General features: G+C 36.0%; 4 protein-coding genes across 5 annotated transcripts; 3 read left to right on the forward strand and 1 right to left on the reverse strand.

Moving 5' to 3' along the window:
* Window positions 1-1,280: 1,280 nt before the first annotated feature.
* Window positions 1,281-7,247, forward strand: LOC130718557 (protein DWD HYPERSENSITIVE TO UV-B 1). Of its 2 annotated transcripts, XM_057569162.1 has the most exons (10): window positions 1,281-1,508; window positions 1,796-1,862; window positions 2,104-2,357; window positions 2,852-3,440; window positions 3,974-4,612; window positions 5,030-5,470; window positions 5,717-5,911; window positions 6,282-6,338; window positions 6,630-6,692; window positions 6,897-7,247. In XM_057569162.1, the coding sequence occupies exons 1-10, from the start codon at window positions 1,477-1,479 to the stop codon at window positions 6,978-6,980; spliced, it is 2,421 nt and encodes an 806-aa protein (XP_057425145.1). In that variant the 5' UTR covers window positions 1,281-1,476; the 3' UTR covers window positions 6,981-7,247. The 2 variants fall into 2 exon arrangements, with proteins under 2 accessions (XP_057425145.1, XP_057425146.1); XM_057569163.1 differs by lacking the exons at window positions 1,281-1,508; window positions 1,796-1,862 and having other exon boundaries at window positions 2,102-2,235.
* Window positions 7,248-8,044: 797 nt separating this feature from the next.
* LOC130718649 (peamaclein) lies at window positions 8,045-8,869 on the forward strand. Its single transcript, XM_057569270.1, has 2 exons — window positions 8,045-8,249; window positions 8,452-8,869. The coding sequence occupies exons 1-2, from the start codon at window positions 8,162-8,164 to the stop codon at window positions 8,634-8,636; spliced, it is 273 nt and encodes a 90-aa protein (XP_057425253.1). The 5' UTR covers window positions 8,045-8,161; the 3' UTR covers window positions 8,637-8,869.
* A 1,059-nt stretch (window positions 8,870-9,928) lies between these two features.
* Window positions 9,929-11,655, forward strand: LOC130721024 (thioredoxin domain-containing protein 9 homolog). Its single transcript, XM_057571748.1, has 3 exons — window positions 9,929-10,290; window positions 10,899-11,057; window positions 11,191-11,655. Exons 1-3 carry the CDS (start codon window positions 9,991-9,993, stop codon window positions 11,371-11,373), a joined length of 642 nt encoding a protein of 213 aa, XP_057427731.1. The 5' UTR covers window positions 9,929-9,990; the 3' UTR covers window positions 11,374-11,655.
* A 439-nt stretch (window positions 11,656-12,094) lies between these two features.
* LOC130721479 (pentatricopeptide repeat-containing protein At1g08070, chloroplastic-like) lies at window positions 12,095-14,169 on the reverse strand. Its single transcript, XM_057572279.1, has one exon. It carries the CDS (start codon window positions 14,155-14,157, stop codon window positions 12,268-12,270), a length of 1,890 nt encoding a protein of 629 aa, XP_057428262.1. The 5' UTR covers window positions 14,158-14,169; the 3' UTR covers window positions 12,095-12,267.
* Window positions 14,170-16,237: the final 2,068 nt, after the last annotated feature.

Below are 16,237 nucleotides of genomic sequence, written 5' to 3' on the forward strand. Positions count from 1 at the left end.
ACGTTCTTCTAACTGCCATGTTAAAATATTCTTTCCCATTTGTTGCTACTATGTTTCTTGTTTTGACCAGAACAGCAAAAAAACATCCATGTTCTACTTCTATATTATGCTACTATGTAATAATTTATGAATCAAACAAACTGATATATTAAAGCAGCAAGCAGTGTCTATTCTTCCTTTGGGGGGTCCCAAACCATATGCTACTTTCTTTAGTCTTTCCAACAATCTTCCTCTTTACGCGCCACAGCACGTGCTAGCACAGATTTTGACTCATAAAAGAAAAAAATATCATGAATAGAGAGTGAGATATCAGGGATGTGCACCTTCATGTTCAACTGGGTCATCATCTTCTTGATTGGTGTGTGTGATCAGCGGTGGGATCACCTTTACAACTAATCTCAGAACAAGAAAGGAGAATAAGTCCAAGAAGAAAAAGAAAAATGTTTCTTGTACATACATTCTTGGCGACCATACAATAAACATAATTAGTAGCAGCTTTTAACCTTAAAAACTGCCACTAATATGTGTGTTTCTTGTATGTAAAAAAAAATGTATGTCACATATAAGAACCTAAGAAAAAGATCTCATTTGAAAGTGGGAAGTGGTCAAGTTTTTCTTCTTTGATTTTTCAAGTTGTGTAGCTGTCAAGTGTGATAACTAATAAAGTGAGGGCCAACATGGTTGGGTTTTTGAGTGACATAGGAGAAATAGAAGCACAGCTACAAGTTACTTGATATTTTTGCACCTAAACTCACTTAGTTTTTTTAATAAAAGTTTAATCTTAAAAGAGGTTACTAAGCAAAACATGCTTTAGAGGACAAAACCATTGTAATGGTTGAAATTTTTCATCTTACTGGAAAACTATGTGATTTAAAAAGAAGAAGAAACATTTGGGCTGAATGAAACACAGAACGATTTGTGCTTGTGCAACTTGCCTTCATTTTAAACTGGGCTTCTTGGTCCAAAACACTGGGCTTCATCTTTGTAAAACTTATCTAGAATATTGGGCTTATCCCAAACGGGTCCCAGGAGATGAGCCCAAAACTACAGAAATAGAGTAATGAAGATTAGCGAACTAAAGTAAGTATGATTTTTTTTTTTTTTGAAATGAAGTAAGTATGATGATTTAACTTAAACTTTGTTTAGAGTTATTTAAACAACTTCATTGACCAAAAAAAAAAAGAGTTATTTAAACAACTTTAAATAATGTTTTGTTCACATTTCCTTTTCACCCCTCACAAATAAATAGAAAGAAAAATGAAATGGGAATGAAACCAGAAGAAAAAAAAAATAATCAGGTGGCAGTAAGAAAAACTAAAAAAAAAAAAAAAAAAAAAAAAAACCGAAAGAGAGAGAGAGCAGTGTTTGAATCTAAACGTGTGCTTTGCATTGTGATCTTATCACTCTTTGGTTTGATAATTTACGTTTTCCGATTTGCTTCGTGAAATCGTTGATCGGAGAGTTTTTCCGATCGCCATGGCCGTCGACATTCAAACATTGGAAGACAGGTACACTACTCCTTTTTTCCTCTTTTTCGAATTACATTTGCTTAGTTTCACTAATTCCTTCTTCATTTTCATTGAATTGGACGTTGCTTCTTGTGATCGGGAACTTAATTGTATGATTATGGCAAAATTTTCAATGTTTGATTAAATTCGTTTTGATCAAGGGAAATAAGCTAGTTTATGCATGGGGGTTTCGTTTTGATCATTGTTGATACTGATAGTATTTGCGTTTTTCTGTATTTTTTACTCCATTGATTCTAATAGTGTTTTTGGTTCTACTGTTGTTCTAGGTATATTGGTTTTTGCAGGAGTCATGGTGCTTCTCCTAGCCCTGCTATTTTGTCAAGCTTCTACAAGGTCCGTCCGTTGTTTTATTCCGTCGTCTCTGTTATATTCAAACATACCTATTTGCATTTGCGCGTGTTCTGCTAAATAGTGACAAGAGATTCATACTTACTTGAGTTCCATCAATTTTTAGTCTCAACCAATTTGTATTTGTATTCCAATTTCCAAAGTGTACATGTTGTTCCCATGTATTTCATTTGTACTTTATATCCTTTTTATTAGTAAGAAGCTAAAGCTAATCATGATTGTGCAGGCTGAGGTCAAAAAATCCCGTCAAGAGCTGTGCGTCCTGGAAATTGTAATTGATGACATCTGTGATTTTGATTTTGCTCCACTTCTTGACACGTGCATGAACCTTGATGCTTCTGAAATAGAAGCTGTTGATGTACGTAATGAATCATCATGTCTATTAAATGGAGAATGTGCATTTTCATTGCTGCGTGCTATTAATCAAAAGCTTCGAGTAGTCGAACTGCAGGACGTGTCATTTGGAAATGACTTCTTACGGTATATTATAGTGCTTGTCCTGGATTATCTTTGTACAAATGATGATGTAATATCTGAATGTCCAATCACCTCTATCCCCACCTATTCAATTTTGAGATGGTAATATGGACTTTCTAGCCACTGGAATTCTGGCAATTCAGAATATTCAACAATCTTCATTTTACTGAATTTTGGAGATAGGTTTTTAAGCCATTTGATAAAAACCTTCCCAAGATGTTTTTATATCGATGGGGCTGTGACATTATTGCATTGCTACTGGCTCTTTTGTCACTAAGCTTTGGTATTAACAGTTGCCAATTTACGTAATTTACTTGATGTGCTTCATTCTTTTCGATGATATCTTAGTCAGTTGGTTTAACTGTTTACCTGAAATTTTTAAACATGGGTGGATCATTCATTATTGGGAGAACATGCCTCGACAGAATCACTTTCTTGTGCATTAGGTTTGCATTGCTTATCTTTTTTTCATGACTAATGTTGGGTTTTAACATTAGGGATATCTCGCAAAGGGGTTTGGCATGCCAAGTGTTAACATTGAGGTCATCGCGTTTCCGGAAGCTGAACTTGATGGGCGAGTTCATGCACATGCACACACTTAATCTTGATTTCAGTTCTTCCCTCACTAGTTTTGATGAGGACTGTTTTAATTGCATGCCCAATCTAAGGTGTCTCTCAATGTGCGAAACACGGATTACAAATCTTTGGACAACTGTTGCAGCTCTATCTAAGCTCCCTTCTTTGGTTGAGCTAAGGTTTCAATATTGGCAGTATTGTAGTGATTCTGGGTCATCTTTTAACTTATCCAGTGGGAATTCAGATAGCACTGCTGATTTTAATCTGCTTGAAAGAGTTCCTTTTGTTGGTGAATTCTGCACCGATACAAGGGAACTGACAGATCCTAATGCTGAAGACCCACTGAGAAATTTTTACTCATTTGGTGAAGAAGCTATAGATCATGATATTCAAAGCATGGTTGAGGATTCATCAGATGATAGTGAAATTGGTTGTACTAGGCATCATCATAGATCCTGGTTGTCAGATGTGTTTCCTGGATGGAATTTACAAGTGCCTCTTCAGAATGAGGTAGTCAACTTAACATTTTTTCTTCCTGCAAATAAATTTCCTCCTGAGTGGTATCAACTATCAATAACAAAACAACATTGGCAAATCTACATCTCTCTCTCTCTCTCTCGCTAAGATATTGTTCATTGTTGTAGTTTATTGTAAATAATATACTTTTAATCCTTGAAAAGATATTAATTTGGATTCTAAAATAAGCTTGAATGTTTTAAGTTTAGACTTGGGATGGTATGGTGCCATCTTGCATCTTGTATTATTTTTTAAAATATTTAATTATGGTTATGACCATAGCATGGATGCTGAGGGGGTCTTGTTAATCATAAGTATTATTGCTGTTTGTTTTGCCTTTTTCCATTTTGTTCTTACTGTCGTGTTGCATTTTGGAAGTCTAATAAATGGCATTTTGGAAGTCTAAACAAAAGTGAAATGCTTACTATTGAAATGCATATAAGTGACTCAGCTTATTGTATAATTTCTTATGTCCACAGTATCCAAGTTCTAACTTCAAAATCCTCTTTGATCTTTAATTTTGGCAGTTCACATTACGGAATGAAGATGAAGAAGATTCATCACAAGGTTCTTTTACAGGCCATATTGCTGATGTTTCTATGAAGTATATGTCTCGTCATGCATCACCAATATGTCATGAGAAACATTACAGAGAATTCATGATAGCTTCACTGCCAAATCTGAAAAATTTAGATAACGTGCCCATCAGAAAAACTGACAAGGAAAGGGCTACTGGAATATTTTCTGAATACTTTGAATATCTTCCATACAGATGGAAGCACAAAGAGAGTGTTGTAAGTATCTTACAGAAACGAGAAATAAAATCAGGCCACATTAAGGTGCAATCTTCTAAGCGTAGCCCACCGTATCCTTCCGGAAATTCCCAATATTTTTATACGAGGTCTCTTTCTGCTGCTAAATTGGGGTCTTCAACTTGGCCCTTTTTGCATCCCCTTTCTCTATTAGGATGTGATTTGGGTAAGGGTTTTCGTCCAAGGCAGTTTGAGTATCACCCATCTGACTCCAGCTTGATGGTCTTTGGAACTTTAGATGGTGAAGTAGTTGTGATCAATCATGAGAATGAACATATTGTGAGTTATATTCCATCACTTGGAGCAATGAATAGTGTCTTGGGTCTCTGTTGGCTCAAGAAATATCCCTCAAAGGTACGTTGCATGAAAAGACATTCGGTATAAATGGCATTTACCATGGTTTCTATGTGGTGAATACTAGCTTCTAGATATTTTTTTTTGTAGTTATTGAAGTGATTGTCCTAGAATGCTTCATCAACTAACAGAATCTGTCACATAGCTTGGTAGGGTCCAAAGTAGTTTAATGAGAGATGGCATTTTGTGATTTTCTCCAACAATGCTAGAACAACCTTGCCAGCCATAAGGATAATTAGTATTTTTACTGTTGTTAGTATGGATATAAAGATTATATATTGAAGGAAGGCATCAGTTTTAGGAAGTATTTCATATTTCCATTCTGTATAGTTAGTTTTAGAGCATTTGTTCCTCCAGTTATATTAGTTTGAATGGCAATTTCTGATGCTGTTCTTTTTTCCTTGTTGCATGACACAGCTTATAGCAGGTTCAGACAATGGTTCCCTGAAATTGTATGATATCCACCAAGTTCCAAGAAAAATTACTAGCATATATGGGAATTCTGGTTGTGTTACCTTCGATGAATTTGACCAGTTGACATCAGTTCATGTTAATGCTACGGACGAACTATTTCTTGCAAGTGGTTACTCAAAAAATGTTGCGTTGTATGACATCAACAGTGGAAAGCGCTTGCAAGTGTTCACAGATATGCATCAAGGGCATATTAATGTAGTTAAGTTTGCAAATCATTCCCCATCAATTTTTGCCACTTCATCTTTTGATCAGGATGTCAAGATGTGGGACTTGAGACAGAAACCAATACACCCTTGCTTCACTGCTTCAAGCTCTAAAGGAAATGTGATGGTTTGCTTTTCTCCAGATGACCAATATATTCTTGCATCAGCAGTTGATAATGAGGTAACTTTTACTCAGTAGTGTGGTTAGTTACTCGTCACTGCATTCTTAGTGTAATTGCTAGAATAGGCTTTGCATATCATGAAATCTGCTTTAGCTTTTAAGCTATGAACGGTCTCCATTAGATTTTTGTTATCTATGTACAATAATTTGAATTAATTGCCTATATTCTTGTATTTCTTTTTGTTTGAACAACTTTATCTTGAATAAACATTTTTAGTATTCAGACTAATATTTAAACTTTAACAGGTTAGACAATTTCTGGCTGTTGATGGTAGGCTTCACTTAGTTTTCGATATAGCTCCCACCGAGAGTTCTCAAAATTACACCCGTTCTTATTACATGAATGGGAGGGACTACATTATAAGTGGGAGTTGTGATGAACACATCGTCCGTATTTGCTGTGCTCAAACAGGGAGGCGCCTGAGAGATATTTCCCTGGAGGTACATCATTCATATAATTTATGTACTTTACTGGCTGGGCCAGATTTGTGTAGTAAGTTATATAACGTGAGAGGGAGGGATATGGAGAGAGACTGAGAAAGTAACAAATCTCCCAAAAGGGGGGCAGAGTAAATTCCGTATTCCATAGAAGTAATTTATAACAGGGCTGCACCGCACCCTCTGTGAAGGCTGTCTGCAGTTTCCTGCCTTGCCTGTATGATTATATTTACTCATATTTTTCTATCAAACGAGTCATGTATCAAAATCCAGCATGGAGAGGAACACAAATGATTGATGTATGCTTATTATGCTTTCATGTCATGGAATCATTGATCCATTGTGTTAACATCAATTGTTTACTTGTATGCAGGGAAGAAGTTTAGGAAGTTCCATGTTTGTTCAATCTTTGAGGGGTGACCCTTTCCGGGTAAGTTATGTTCAGCTCTTTCTCTTGGTAAAAAAAAAAGGCCAACCCTAGATAGCAGCCTAATAGGGAAGTGAACAATATGTTACTTTATAGGGTGGGATACTTGTACTTTGTAAATGTTTTTTGGAAGGCAGGAAATAGTTGCTTTATATTTTTTATCTCTACGAGTAAACACATTTCTTTAGCCTAATGTAATTCTTCTTCCCTTTACTATGATTCTATGAACAAAATTTAGTACCACAACGCTTACTTAATTTGACTTCTTGTTTCTTTCGAATGTGTTGTATGCAGGATTTCAACATGAGTGTGTTAGCAGCCTACATGCGGCCAGGCTCCAAGTCTGAAATTGTTAAGGTTTGTAACCTTTGTCCTTATATGCATATCATTCAAAAGCATCACAATCTTAATGGTATGTTAATTGCTGTGTTAGTTCTCTTTTACATGTCGTGTAGATGCTAGCACTTAACTTTTCTTAGTAAAAGTAATAACAAAAAATTAATAAAAAAGGGTACGCTATTCATATTTTTGTTGAGTTTTGATTTATGTTTGTTTTTGCAGGTCAATTTACTAGCATCTAGTGGTGATGCAGAAGATGACTCTGATGACCAGCGCCCTTGCCTGTCCCACAGTATGGGAGCTTGATGTGCGACTTTGTATGTATTATTATGCAGAAGTGACTTTCAACTTGTGTTCTGTAGAATTATGATCACAATTTTGGTTAATAATTAGTTCAGCTGAGGTTAACCTTACTGGTAATGTAAATCCAATCCAACTAGTGTAAAATAAAAGGCATCTCTGTAATGACTCAGAAGTTGCAGTGACCACAAACAGGTGTTTGTGAAACCTACTTTTGTATGGTAATATATGAGATGATATGATGAAGAAGCTGAATATGTGGTGTGGCTGTTATTTGTTTTAGCATGAAAAAATGGAGCTAAATTGACCATTATTTGTCTCTTAACTCCTAAAGCCTAAAGGAATCTCAGAGCCTGTTTCCATTCCATCTAAGATCATAAAATTAAAATAGAAATAAATCACTTAATATACTTAATTTCAAAACAATCAAAATGTAAATGGCTTTATTTCATTGGTTGAGTTGAGAAGATGGTATTTACTACTTAGTCTTGTGACAAGAGGTGGAGCGAGGTAAAAAAGAACTTGAGAATATAGTTAAAAACGATCAATGTCTTATAATTAGAATTTTGATTATATGTAATGGTGTAGTGTTATGTATATAGTCGACCTCACTTAGTGTGATAAAAGTAGTGACTGAGTGTTGAATAGGTAGAAATGCAGTTCCTATTCTATTATGGAAGAGGTGCCTATGTACTTCCTTTCACTATTTCTCTCTTGCCATCACAATCTACATCAAAAGTCACGTCTATCACTTATTTTGCTTTCTATCTCAAGCTATACAAATCATTTTTCTTCCCACAAATATCAATGCACCATTGAGATATACACACTCACACAGAGTAATGGTTACAAGCACAAAAGGACGAAGGCAAAGGAAGGAACTAGAAGGGTTGGTAGGTGCATGCAGAAACCTCGTGTGTGGAGACCCTGAACCATTGCTTGCTGTCTCATCCTGTCTCGTACAAGCCACCGACTCTACCAATATTCTATTGCATCCGACAAGTGACCCTTCTGCTTTACATATTATTTTACCATCACCAACTCTGCATGTTAAGGCTACACCCAACTTTAACTGCACCATTTTTCAAGCCTTCTCGACTATAAATACATACTTACTCTTGCTAGTGCTTGCTACTTCACAAGCTCCTTCTTGAAAAACATACAATTAGCAACTCCCAAAAGCGAAGATGAAGCTTCCCTTTGCAACAATGCTACTCTGTTCCCTTCTTCTTAGCTCCTCTTTCTTGGAGCTAGCCATTGCCTATCAAGATTCACGTAAGATCGATTTTCTTTACCTATTATGAAATATGTGCATGTTCTGAAAATCCTTTTCTAAAGTGTCATAATCAATTTTGGGGGAGAAACTTAACATTCTGTGAGTGGTTTCTGTATTTGATTTTGATATTTTTGAACTCAGCACTTTGATGGGTATATATTCTGATGTTATTTATATTAATTTTCCTAATGTAAATGACAGCGGATTGCAGCAAAAAATGCTCAGATAGGTGCTCTGTGGCACAAGTTCAAGACAGGTGCCTCAAGTACTGCGGAATTTGCTGCCAAGAGTGCAAGTGTGTTCCTTCTGGGACATATGGGAACAAGCACGAATGCCCTTGCTACAGGGACAAGCTTAACAACAAGGGCAAGCCCAAATGCCCTTGAACCAGAGAATCCATGCATGCATGTGTATTTTGCTGTTCTGTTTAGGAGTTCACTGAGTTATTTAATTAGTGTTATCATTATGCCAATTTCCAAATAATGTATGTTAGTTGTTAGATCTGAAGAGGAATAAATTTGACATCAGTCAACGATAGAGCATTTCTGAGTTTGACTATTGATCCAGTCAGTGTTCTCCAACTTTCACACAAAAATTAAACAAGGGTTTATGAGTTGCATATTGTGAGTACCTAGGATTCTCCATCCCTAAAATTCTGAGTTCAAAATTTATTGAAAACACCTGATAAGCCGCACTTGCACACATGTGACATGTCAGTCACTTCTTTTTTATCAAAGCATGTTCATAAATGAAGATCCTTTCTCGTTTGTCAGCTTCTTCCCTATCTCACCGATAAAACCATATCATGTAAGCATGAATATGATAATTACAATAATCTTATATGATCTCATATGAGTGACTTTTAAAAGACATGACATAATTCTCAAACAACTCTTTGTTAACTAATCTGCAACTAATTAATTTGATCAGAAGGAAGAAAAGCTGTGCTACCACACGATCTCTTTGGCTCAAAAGGATATCGATTCTCCTCTTTGACTAGAATCCAAGCAGCATATAAAGTACTCCCTTATTCTTCTGCTTTTCCATATACTGGCTTAAATCGTATGATCTAGCACTGGATATGTTTTTGGCTTTTTCCTTGGTGACGGAAATACATCTGTCACAAAAACCTGATGTATATTATAAGTGTGCATCTTCTCTAAGTGGACACTTATTCTAAAACGGAGAGAGTAATATAAAAGGATTTAGTGTCGGAAGATGGAGCGAGAAGTCATCCGTCTAACAGATATTATTCCGTCACCAAGAAAGAAAGTAAAAAAATAGGGTATCCCCTCAATAAATTAATTCAAGGGTTAATTCCCTCAGTTTATAAGTGAATTTGATTTAAGTCTCTCTGACGAAAAATGATGTTTAGTGGCAGTAAAAAATCGCCAATAATTGTATAATTAACCGTCACTAAATGTCATTTTTCGTCAGAGGGACTAAAATCAAACTTGCTTAAAAACTCAGAGACTAATTTAACCATTAACCTTTAATTCAATGTCCCTAAATGAGAGTTAGGGGACATGTAGGTTAGGTGGGGGAGCTGCAGGGATCAATCCTAAGCGGGTGCAATTTATCTTTCAAATGTACCAAAAAAATAAAAAATAAAAAAATTAATTCAATTGAGACGGTGTCGTATCGACCTTCACGTTCATCGCTTTGATACATTTTTGAATTTTTATTGAAGAACAGAGCGAGGGAGAGAAAGAGAGAGATCTGGGAGTGAAAGAAAGAAAGATGGATAAGGGAAAGATCCAAGAGGTGATCGAGAAGCAAGTCCTCACGGTGGTTCAAGCCGTCGAGGACAAGATCGACGATGAGATCTCCGCCCTCGACCGCCTCGACTCCGACGATCTCGAATCCCTCCGTGAGCGCCGCCTTCACCAGATGAAAAAGATGGCCGAGAAGCGTAACCGTTGGATCTCCCTCGGACACGGCGATTACTCCGAGCTTCCCTCCGAGAAAGACTTCTTCTCCGTTGTCAAGGCCAGTGATCGCGTCGTCTGCCATTTCTTCCGCGAAAATTGGCCCTGCAAGGTAGAATTTCAATCCCTAATTTGAAATCAAATTCATAATTGCGATGCGTTTTACCTAATTTGCTTAGCTTCATGATTATGCTGGAAAATTAGTTGCGGAAGCTGATTAGATATGGTTTCTGAAAGTTTTCAGAGGTGTTTGTTCATTGAAATCAGAAATTGCACCTTAAGATAGCACAAATATGACATTGAATTCATACTTAGGAAGAGTTTCCTTTTGAAATTTCTGTTTACCATGTGATAATGCAAAAGTGGAAGGGAATGTACATGGAGAAAATTGTTTATCTATATGCAGTTGGCAGTGGCAAGATAGAAGCCATGAAAGACGCATCGAGTTGTTTCGTTTAGTTTTATCATTGTAGAAGACTCAGCTACATTTGCCACAATTTTAATTTCAATTCAGCAAGTACTAAAATTGATAATAACCTGTAATGTTCACAATTTCAGTGTTTTTCTAACATTGATATCATTTCTATATAAAATTTAAAGGTAGTAGTCTATTGAAAAACATTGATAACATTGATACATGTGCCACAATTTGAATTTTAGTCTCACTAATAGCGTTCACAAATTTGGCGTTTTCTTATTGAGAAGGTGTTTAATTTGCAGGTTGCAGACAAGCATTTAGGCGTGTTGGCAAAGCAGCATATCGAAACTCGTTTTGTGAAGATTAATGCTGAAAAAAGTCCGTTTTTGGCTGAGAAGCTCAAGATCACTGTTCTTCCAACTCTTGCCCTCATAAAGAATGCCAAAGTGGATGATTATGTGGTATGTGCATAAAGGGCACCATTGTCAGTGAAGTTGATACGTATTACTTACCAGAAATGTTATGTTTGGCAGGTTTCTCCTTTTTATTTAAGTAGATTTAGAATCATCAATATGATAATGGTTTCTGTTTTAGGTGGGATTTGATGAACTTGGTGGAACTGATGATTTTAGCACCGAGGATTTGGAAGAAAGATTAGCTAAAGCTCAAGTCATCTTTTTGGAGGGTGAATCATCAATTCATCAAGCAAGGTCCACTGCACAATCCAAAAGAAGTGTTCGGCAGGCCACAAGGGCAGATTCATCAGATTCAGAGTAACTTTAACTTGCTTGATGAGTTTTATTTATGTTGCTCTCCTGGAAAAAATGAGCATCTAGGTCATACTATAATTGTAGTCTTCTTGACTACCTTGTGTGTAATCTTCTAAGATTTGATATCATGATTCTAGATCTGATTCTAGAAGATCTAGTGTTTCTAGCAGTGGCTATTACTGTTGCGAAGATCATCATTTTTGCTGAAATATTTTTGAGAAAATCATCTGCTTGTACTAAATGATGTTAGTCATTGTGAGTAATTCTACAAGGTTTGAGATTGACACAATCTTTATCGTGTTTGTGTTTTGCAAATATGTTTATGCTAAGTGGTACTTTACATTATTCTTTCAAATATAGCAACTTAAGATTCATAATTATTCCATTATTCCTTTAGTGAAGCGAATGAATAAGGGCTAGATCTTAAAGATATTAGTGGAGCAACAAGTTTTCTTAGAGATTTTTTAATGGCAAATTGTTTGACTTGTAATTTCATATCAAGATTAGGATCAGATTATTTTATACTTGGAAGTAAAACACAACTCTTTTTTGTTGACAACTCTCTACAGGTGCAGTTGTGAAACCTCGTTTATTATTTCGTGATTAAATGTGAAATCAGATAATAAAACTAATATCTTCTCAAATCAAATAGGGGCTGAAATTAATGTTCCCTTCCAATATAACCAAATACTCTTTGATGGGCTTCTATGATTTGAAAATGTATTTTTTTTTTGTTACAAAGGAAAATATTTGAAAATGTATATATAAATCATTAATTAAATCTCACGTTCTTACAAAGAAAATAAAATCAAAATGCGTTTTGAATTATATCCACTTCTTTCATGCATTTTCATTAACAAAATTATTGGTCTAGAGTTACTTATCCCTTGCATTCTTCTATCTAGTAACAGCTCACTGATTGACAATGGCTTGGTGCTTTCATATGCTTCGCCAATCCAGTCAATGTAAGATAAATGCCCTCAATTTGAGGATGAGACAAATAGCCAACAAGAAATTCATGTACAACTCCATCCACACTAATCCAGCTACTTCCTGGCTGCTTCTTGATGCCCTTCTCTCTCATTTCCAACCGCAGTGCTGAGACATCATTCCATTGCCTATCAGAAGCAAGTGCATTAGCTAACATAACATAGCCTCCAGAACTAGTTGGGTCTACTTCAACAAGCCTCTTCGAAACCTCTTGAGCCAACTCAACTCTAGAGTGGAGCAAACAACCTCCAAGCAGAGCACCCCAGACAAAATTGTTAGGCTTGAAAGGCATGGAAGTCACAACTTCAATAGCTTCTTCAATGCATCCCACTCTTGCAAGGAGATCAATGTAACAAGCATAATGTTCCAATGTAAGAGAAGTGGAAAAGCTCATGTCTCTGAAAATCTGACGTCCTCTCTCCAAGAACCCAGAGTGACTGCATGCACTCAGAGCACCAAGAAATGTTCCAGCATTGGGTTGCAAGCCAAATTCTGGCATTTTGTAGAAGAGTCTCAATGCATCCTCTCCTTCACCGTTTACAGCAAGACCCATGATCATTGCATTAAACAAGACAACATCTTTGGAGACTGCATGCTCAAAAACTTCCTTTGCCCTATCCAATCTGCCACATTTAGAATACATGTCAATTAAAGATGTCGCCAGAATTTGGTTTGAACCAATGTTACCTTTATGTCCTATGGATATAAGGTATTCATGAACCCATTTGCCAAGACTCAAATCACCAATTTGAGCACAGGCTGACAGGACACTAACCATTGTAACGTGGTTAGGTCTAGTGGTTCCTTCTTTTACCATAATCCGAAAAAGACTTAAACCCTCCACAGGGCAACCATCCTGAACATATGCACTTATCATAGCATTCCAAGGAACCACACCTCTTTTTCCTGCAGCAGAAATTCGGTCAAACCTTTCTCTACTCTTCTCAACATTCCCCCATTTCCCAAACAAATAGACTAAAACCGTGTTAACCGAATCATGACAGCTTTCTCCATTACTCGTGCTATCATCAATCAATTCTGAAAGAAAGTAAACCCATCTCTCAATTTTTGATATCTCAAGGCTAGAGCAAGCTGATAAAACACTAACCATGGTATCATTTTGGGGACGCAAGTTCTGCCTAACCATCATGTGGAAAAGCTGCAAAACCTCCTCACCATGACCAGACTGAGCATAACCAGTGATCAAAGAAGTCCAGCATGTAACTTCACTTCTATCAGGAATTTCATCAAACACTTTACGTGCAAACACCACATTACGAAAGCCTCTAGCATACACTGCAACCAACCCATTACTAACAGAAGGGTCATTGAGATAACCCATCTTCTGAATGTGGGCATGAACCTGTTCAGCACAACGAGCATCTTTGGACCGAAAGCAAACCTTAAGGAGAAAAGAGAAGGTGAAGTCATTGGGTGCAAGTACACGGTGCTTCAAATCGTTGAACAGTGAGAAGACATGGGAAACGTGACCCTGTTCAGCGAGGACTCTGATGATGGCGTTGAAAGGGAAGATGTTTGGATTGTGTAGATAGTGAAAGACCCTGAGAGCAATGCGAGGTGGGTAGTGGCCAATGAGGCGCGTAGCGAGGAGATTGTCTTGGTGTGCGCCGAGTTGGAAAATGCGTGCATGGATTTGGAGAAGATGAGAACGCGGAATGTGGCCCTGTAAGAGGTTTGTGAAGGTGGTAGGAGTGTGATCAACTATGGAACACGAAGAGCGAAAGGGAAGAAGATAGCAATGTTTGAACTTCTGGGTGAAGTGAAGAGACAATGGAAGCATGTCTCTTTGGTGTCCGACAATTATCAATGGAACATAGTCCTTATAAATAGAGCGGGAATTGGGTTCTTCACCCCCAGCTAGGATTGTTCATGGTTCGGTTCTTTGCTTGAACCGAACCGAACCGAACCTGAACCAAAATTTTGGTTCGAGAGAACCGAACCGAACCGATATAGTATGGTTCGAACCGAACCGAACCGGTTACAAATTTTGGTTAACCAGTTCGGTAAAATATGCATATTTATAGATGGTTCGAACCGAACTGAACCGATATACTATGGTTCGAACCGAACCGAACCTGAATTGGTAGTTGATATTTTGGTTCGGTTACCGAACCGGTTTTTCAATTTAGGTTCGAGTTCGGTTCGGTTCTTAAACGGTTCGGTTTTCGGTTCGGTTATTGGTTAGCTTCGGTTCTCAGAGAACCATGAACAGTCCTACCCCCAGCTATTGGGCTTGGCACCCTACTTTATTCAATACAAGATTTAAAGTTCCATGTCAATATGAGATTTAAAATTTCATATTTGTTTTAGTATGCAATGAATAGTTGAAAATGTGCCACACATGTTCAGTACAATTTTTTAAGTTTCGTATTGAATACGGAACTTTAAATCTCGTATTGAATAAAGTGGGGTGTCAAGCTTAATAGGTGGGGTGGCAAACTCAATTCCCAAATAGAGACATTGAATGGGCGAGACTAAGTTCGACATACATGTTAAGCGGCGGTTTCCTTTTTTTTATGCATCGGAAAAATAAATTGCACCTGCTAAGAATCGAACCCTAGAGTCTAGACCTCCCCCTACCCAACTCATATGTCTCATAGCACCTACAACTTAAACTATCATACGAGGACTAAGCGGCGGTTTCCAACACGATTAAATGTTTTTTTTTCTTTAAAATACATAGTAGATTGTGGTGATTAAAAACTATTATAATTTATAATTTATAATTGTCGTAAATTTTGTATGTCAATTAATCATCTTATTGCAACAATAATTACGAGTGTAGCTTTTCCGATCTATAAAAAAAATTAGAAGTGTAATTGGATTGGGGCAGGTCGGGTTGAATATGAAGTACTTATAAGTTCAGACCAATTGAAAAGCCTCGAGTTGGGTTGATTCGGTTTTTTCATCTTTGTCTTTGGGATTCAGGTTGGTTTAGATTGAGTGATAGGATTTAAATAAAATAATTCATTTTTACAAACTCTGCACTAAATTTAAAATTAAATATTAAAAAAACAACATGATAAATCAAACAAAATCAGAATTAAGCATTTATTTAAAGACTAATATAATATTTTCCACTTTTAATTGAAATAATCAACAATATCTTTAATTAATATTTTTCTCATGGACAGTTGTCCAATTTTCATATTTATAATATTTTTTAATATTTTATTGTTGGTTAAAAGAATTATATTGTTTATTACTTTTTCTTGAAATAACAAATTATTAATATCATTGATTAATATTTTGCAGAGAAAGTAGTTTCTTAATTTCATATTTTGATTATTTTTGTAGTATTTTTATTTGTTTAAGAATACTAGAATAGTATTATATTATCGCTTTTGACTGAAATAAAAAATAGATTCATTCATTAATATTTCATTATGGAAAGTAGTTTTAATGTTTCATTTTCAAATAATTTTTTGTATTTTTTCTCTTTAAGACTAATATAATATCTATCACGTTTGACTGAAATAAACAATTATATCCTTTATTAATATCTTGTCATGGAAAGTGGTTTCAATATTTATTATCTAAATTATATTTTAGAATATTTTAAGACTAATATATTGATAATGTAGATAACGATTGAATAAATTAAAGATTTTAATTTCTTAAATAAGCAAATATTATTGATCATGTAAATACAAATAGCTATTGAAATTCAAACCAACAAGGAAACTTGTATTCTAAAAGGAGGAATAAAATGACCAGATTGAAGCATGAGACCAACTATCCACGCTATATAAATCCCTGATTATACTTTCAGTATCTCAACAAAGACAACAACACATAAGGATATTGACATTGCAACTACTGAAGATGGCTAAGATTTCCTTCATACCAATTTTCTTTAT

Source organism: Lotus japonicus, chromosome 5, assembly GCF_012489685.1.
Source record: "Lotus japonicus ecotype B-129 chromosome 5, LjGifu_v1.2".
NCBI lineage: Eukaryota > Viridiplantae > Streptophyta > Magnoliopsida > Fabales > Fabaceae > Lotus > Lotus japonicus.

Coding starts and splice junctions, on each gene's coding strand:
- LOC130718557 (XM_057569162.1), top strand. CDS start 1,477: ATGGCCGTCGACATTCAAACATTGGAAGACAG. Junction 1,863..2,103: donor TTTTGTCAAGCTTCTACAAG/GTCCGTCCGTTG, acceptor ATGATTGTGCAG/GCTGAGGTCAAAAAATCCCG. Junction 5,912..6,281: donor TGAGAGATATTTCCCTGGAG/GTACATCATTCA, acceptor ACTTGTATGCAG/GGAAGAAGTTTAGGAAGTTC.
- LOC130718649 (XM_057569270.1), top strand. CDS start 8,162: ATGAAGCTTCCCTTTGCAACAATGCTACTCTGTTCCCTTCTTCTTAGC. Junction 8,250..8,451: donor CATTGCCTATCAAGATTCAC/GTAAGATCGATT, acceptor TGTAAATGACAG/CGGATTGCAGCAAAAAATGC.
- LOC130721024 (XM_057571748.1), top strand. CDS start 9,991: ATGGATAAGGGAAAGATCCAAGAGGTGATCGAGAAGCAAGTCCTCACG. Junction 10,291..10,898: donor GCGAAAATTGGCCCTGCAAG/GTAGAATTTCAA, acceptor TTTAATTTGCAG/GTTGCAGACAAGCATTTAGG. Junction 11,058..11,190: donor CCAAAGTGGATGATTATGTG/GTATGTGCATAA, acceptor TTTCTGTTTTAG/GTGGGATTTGATGAACTTGG.
- LOC130721479 (XM_057572279.1), bottom strand. CDS start 14,157: ATGCTTCCATTGTCTCTTCACTTCACCCAGAAGTTCAAACATTGCTAT.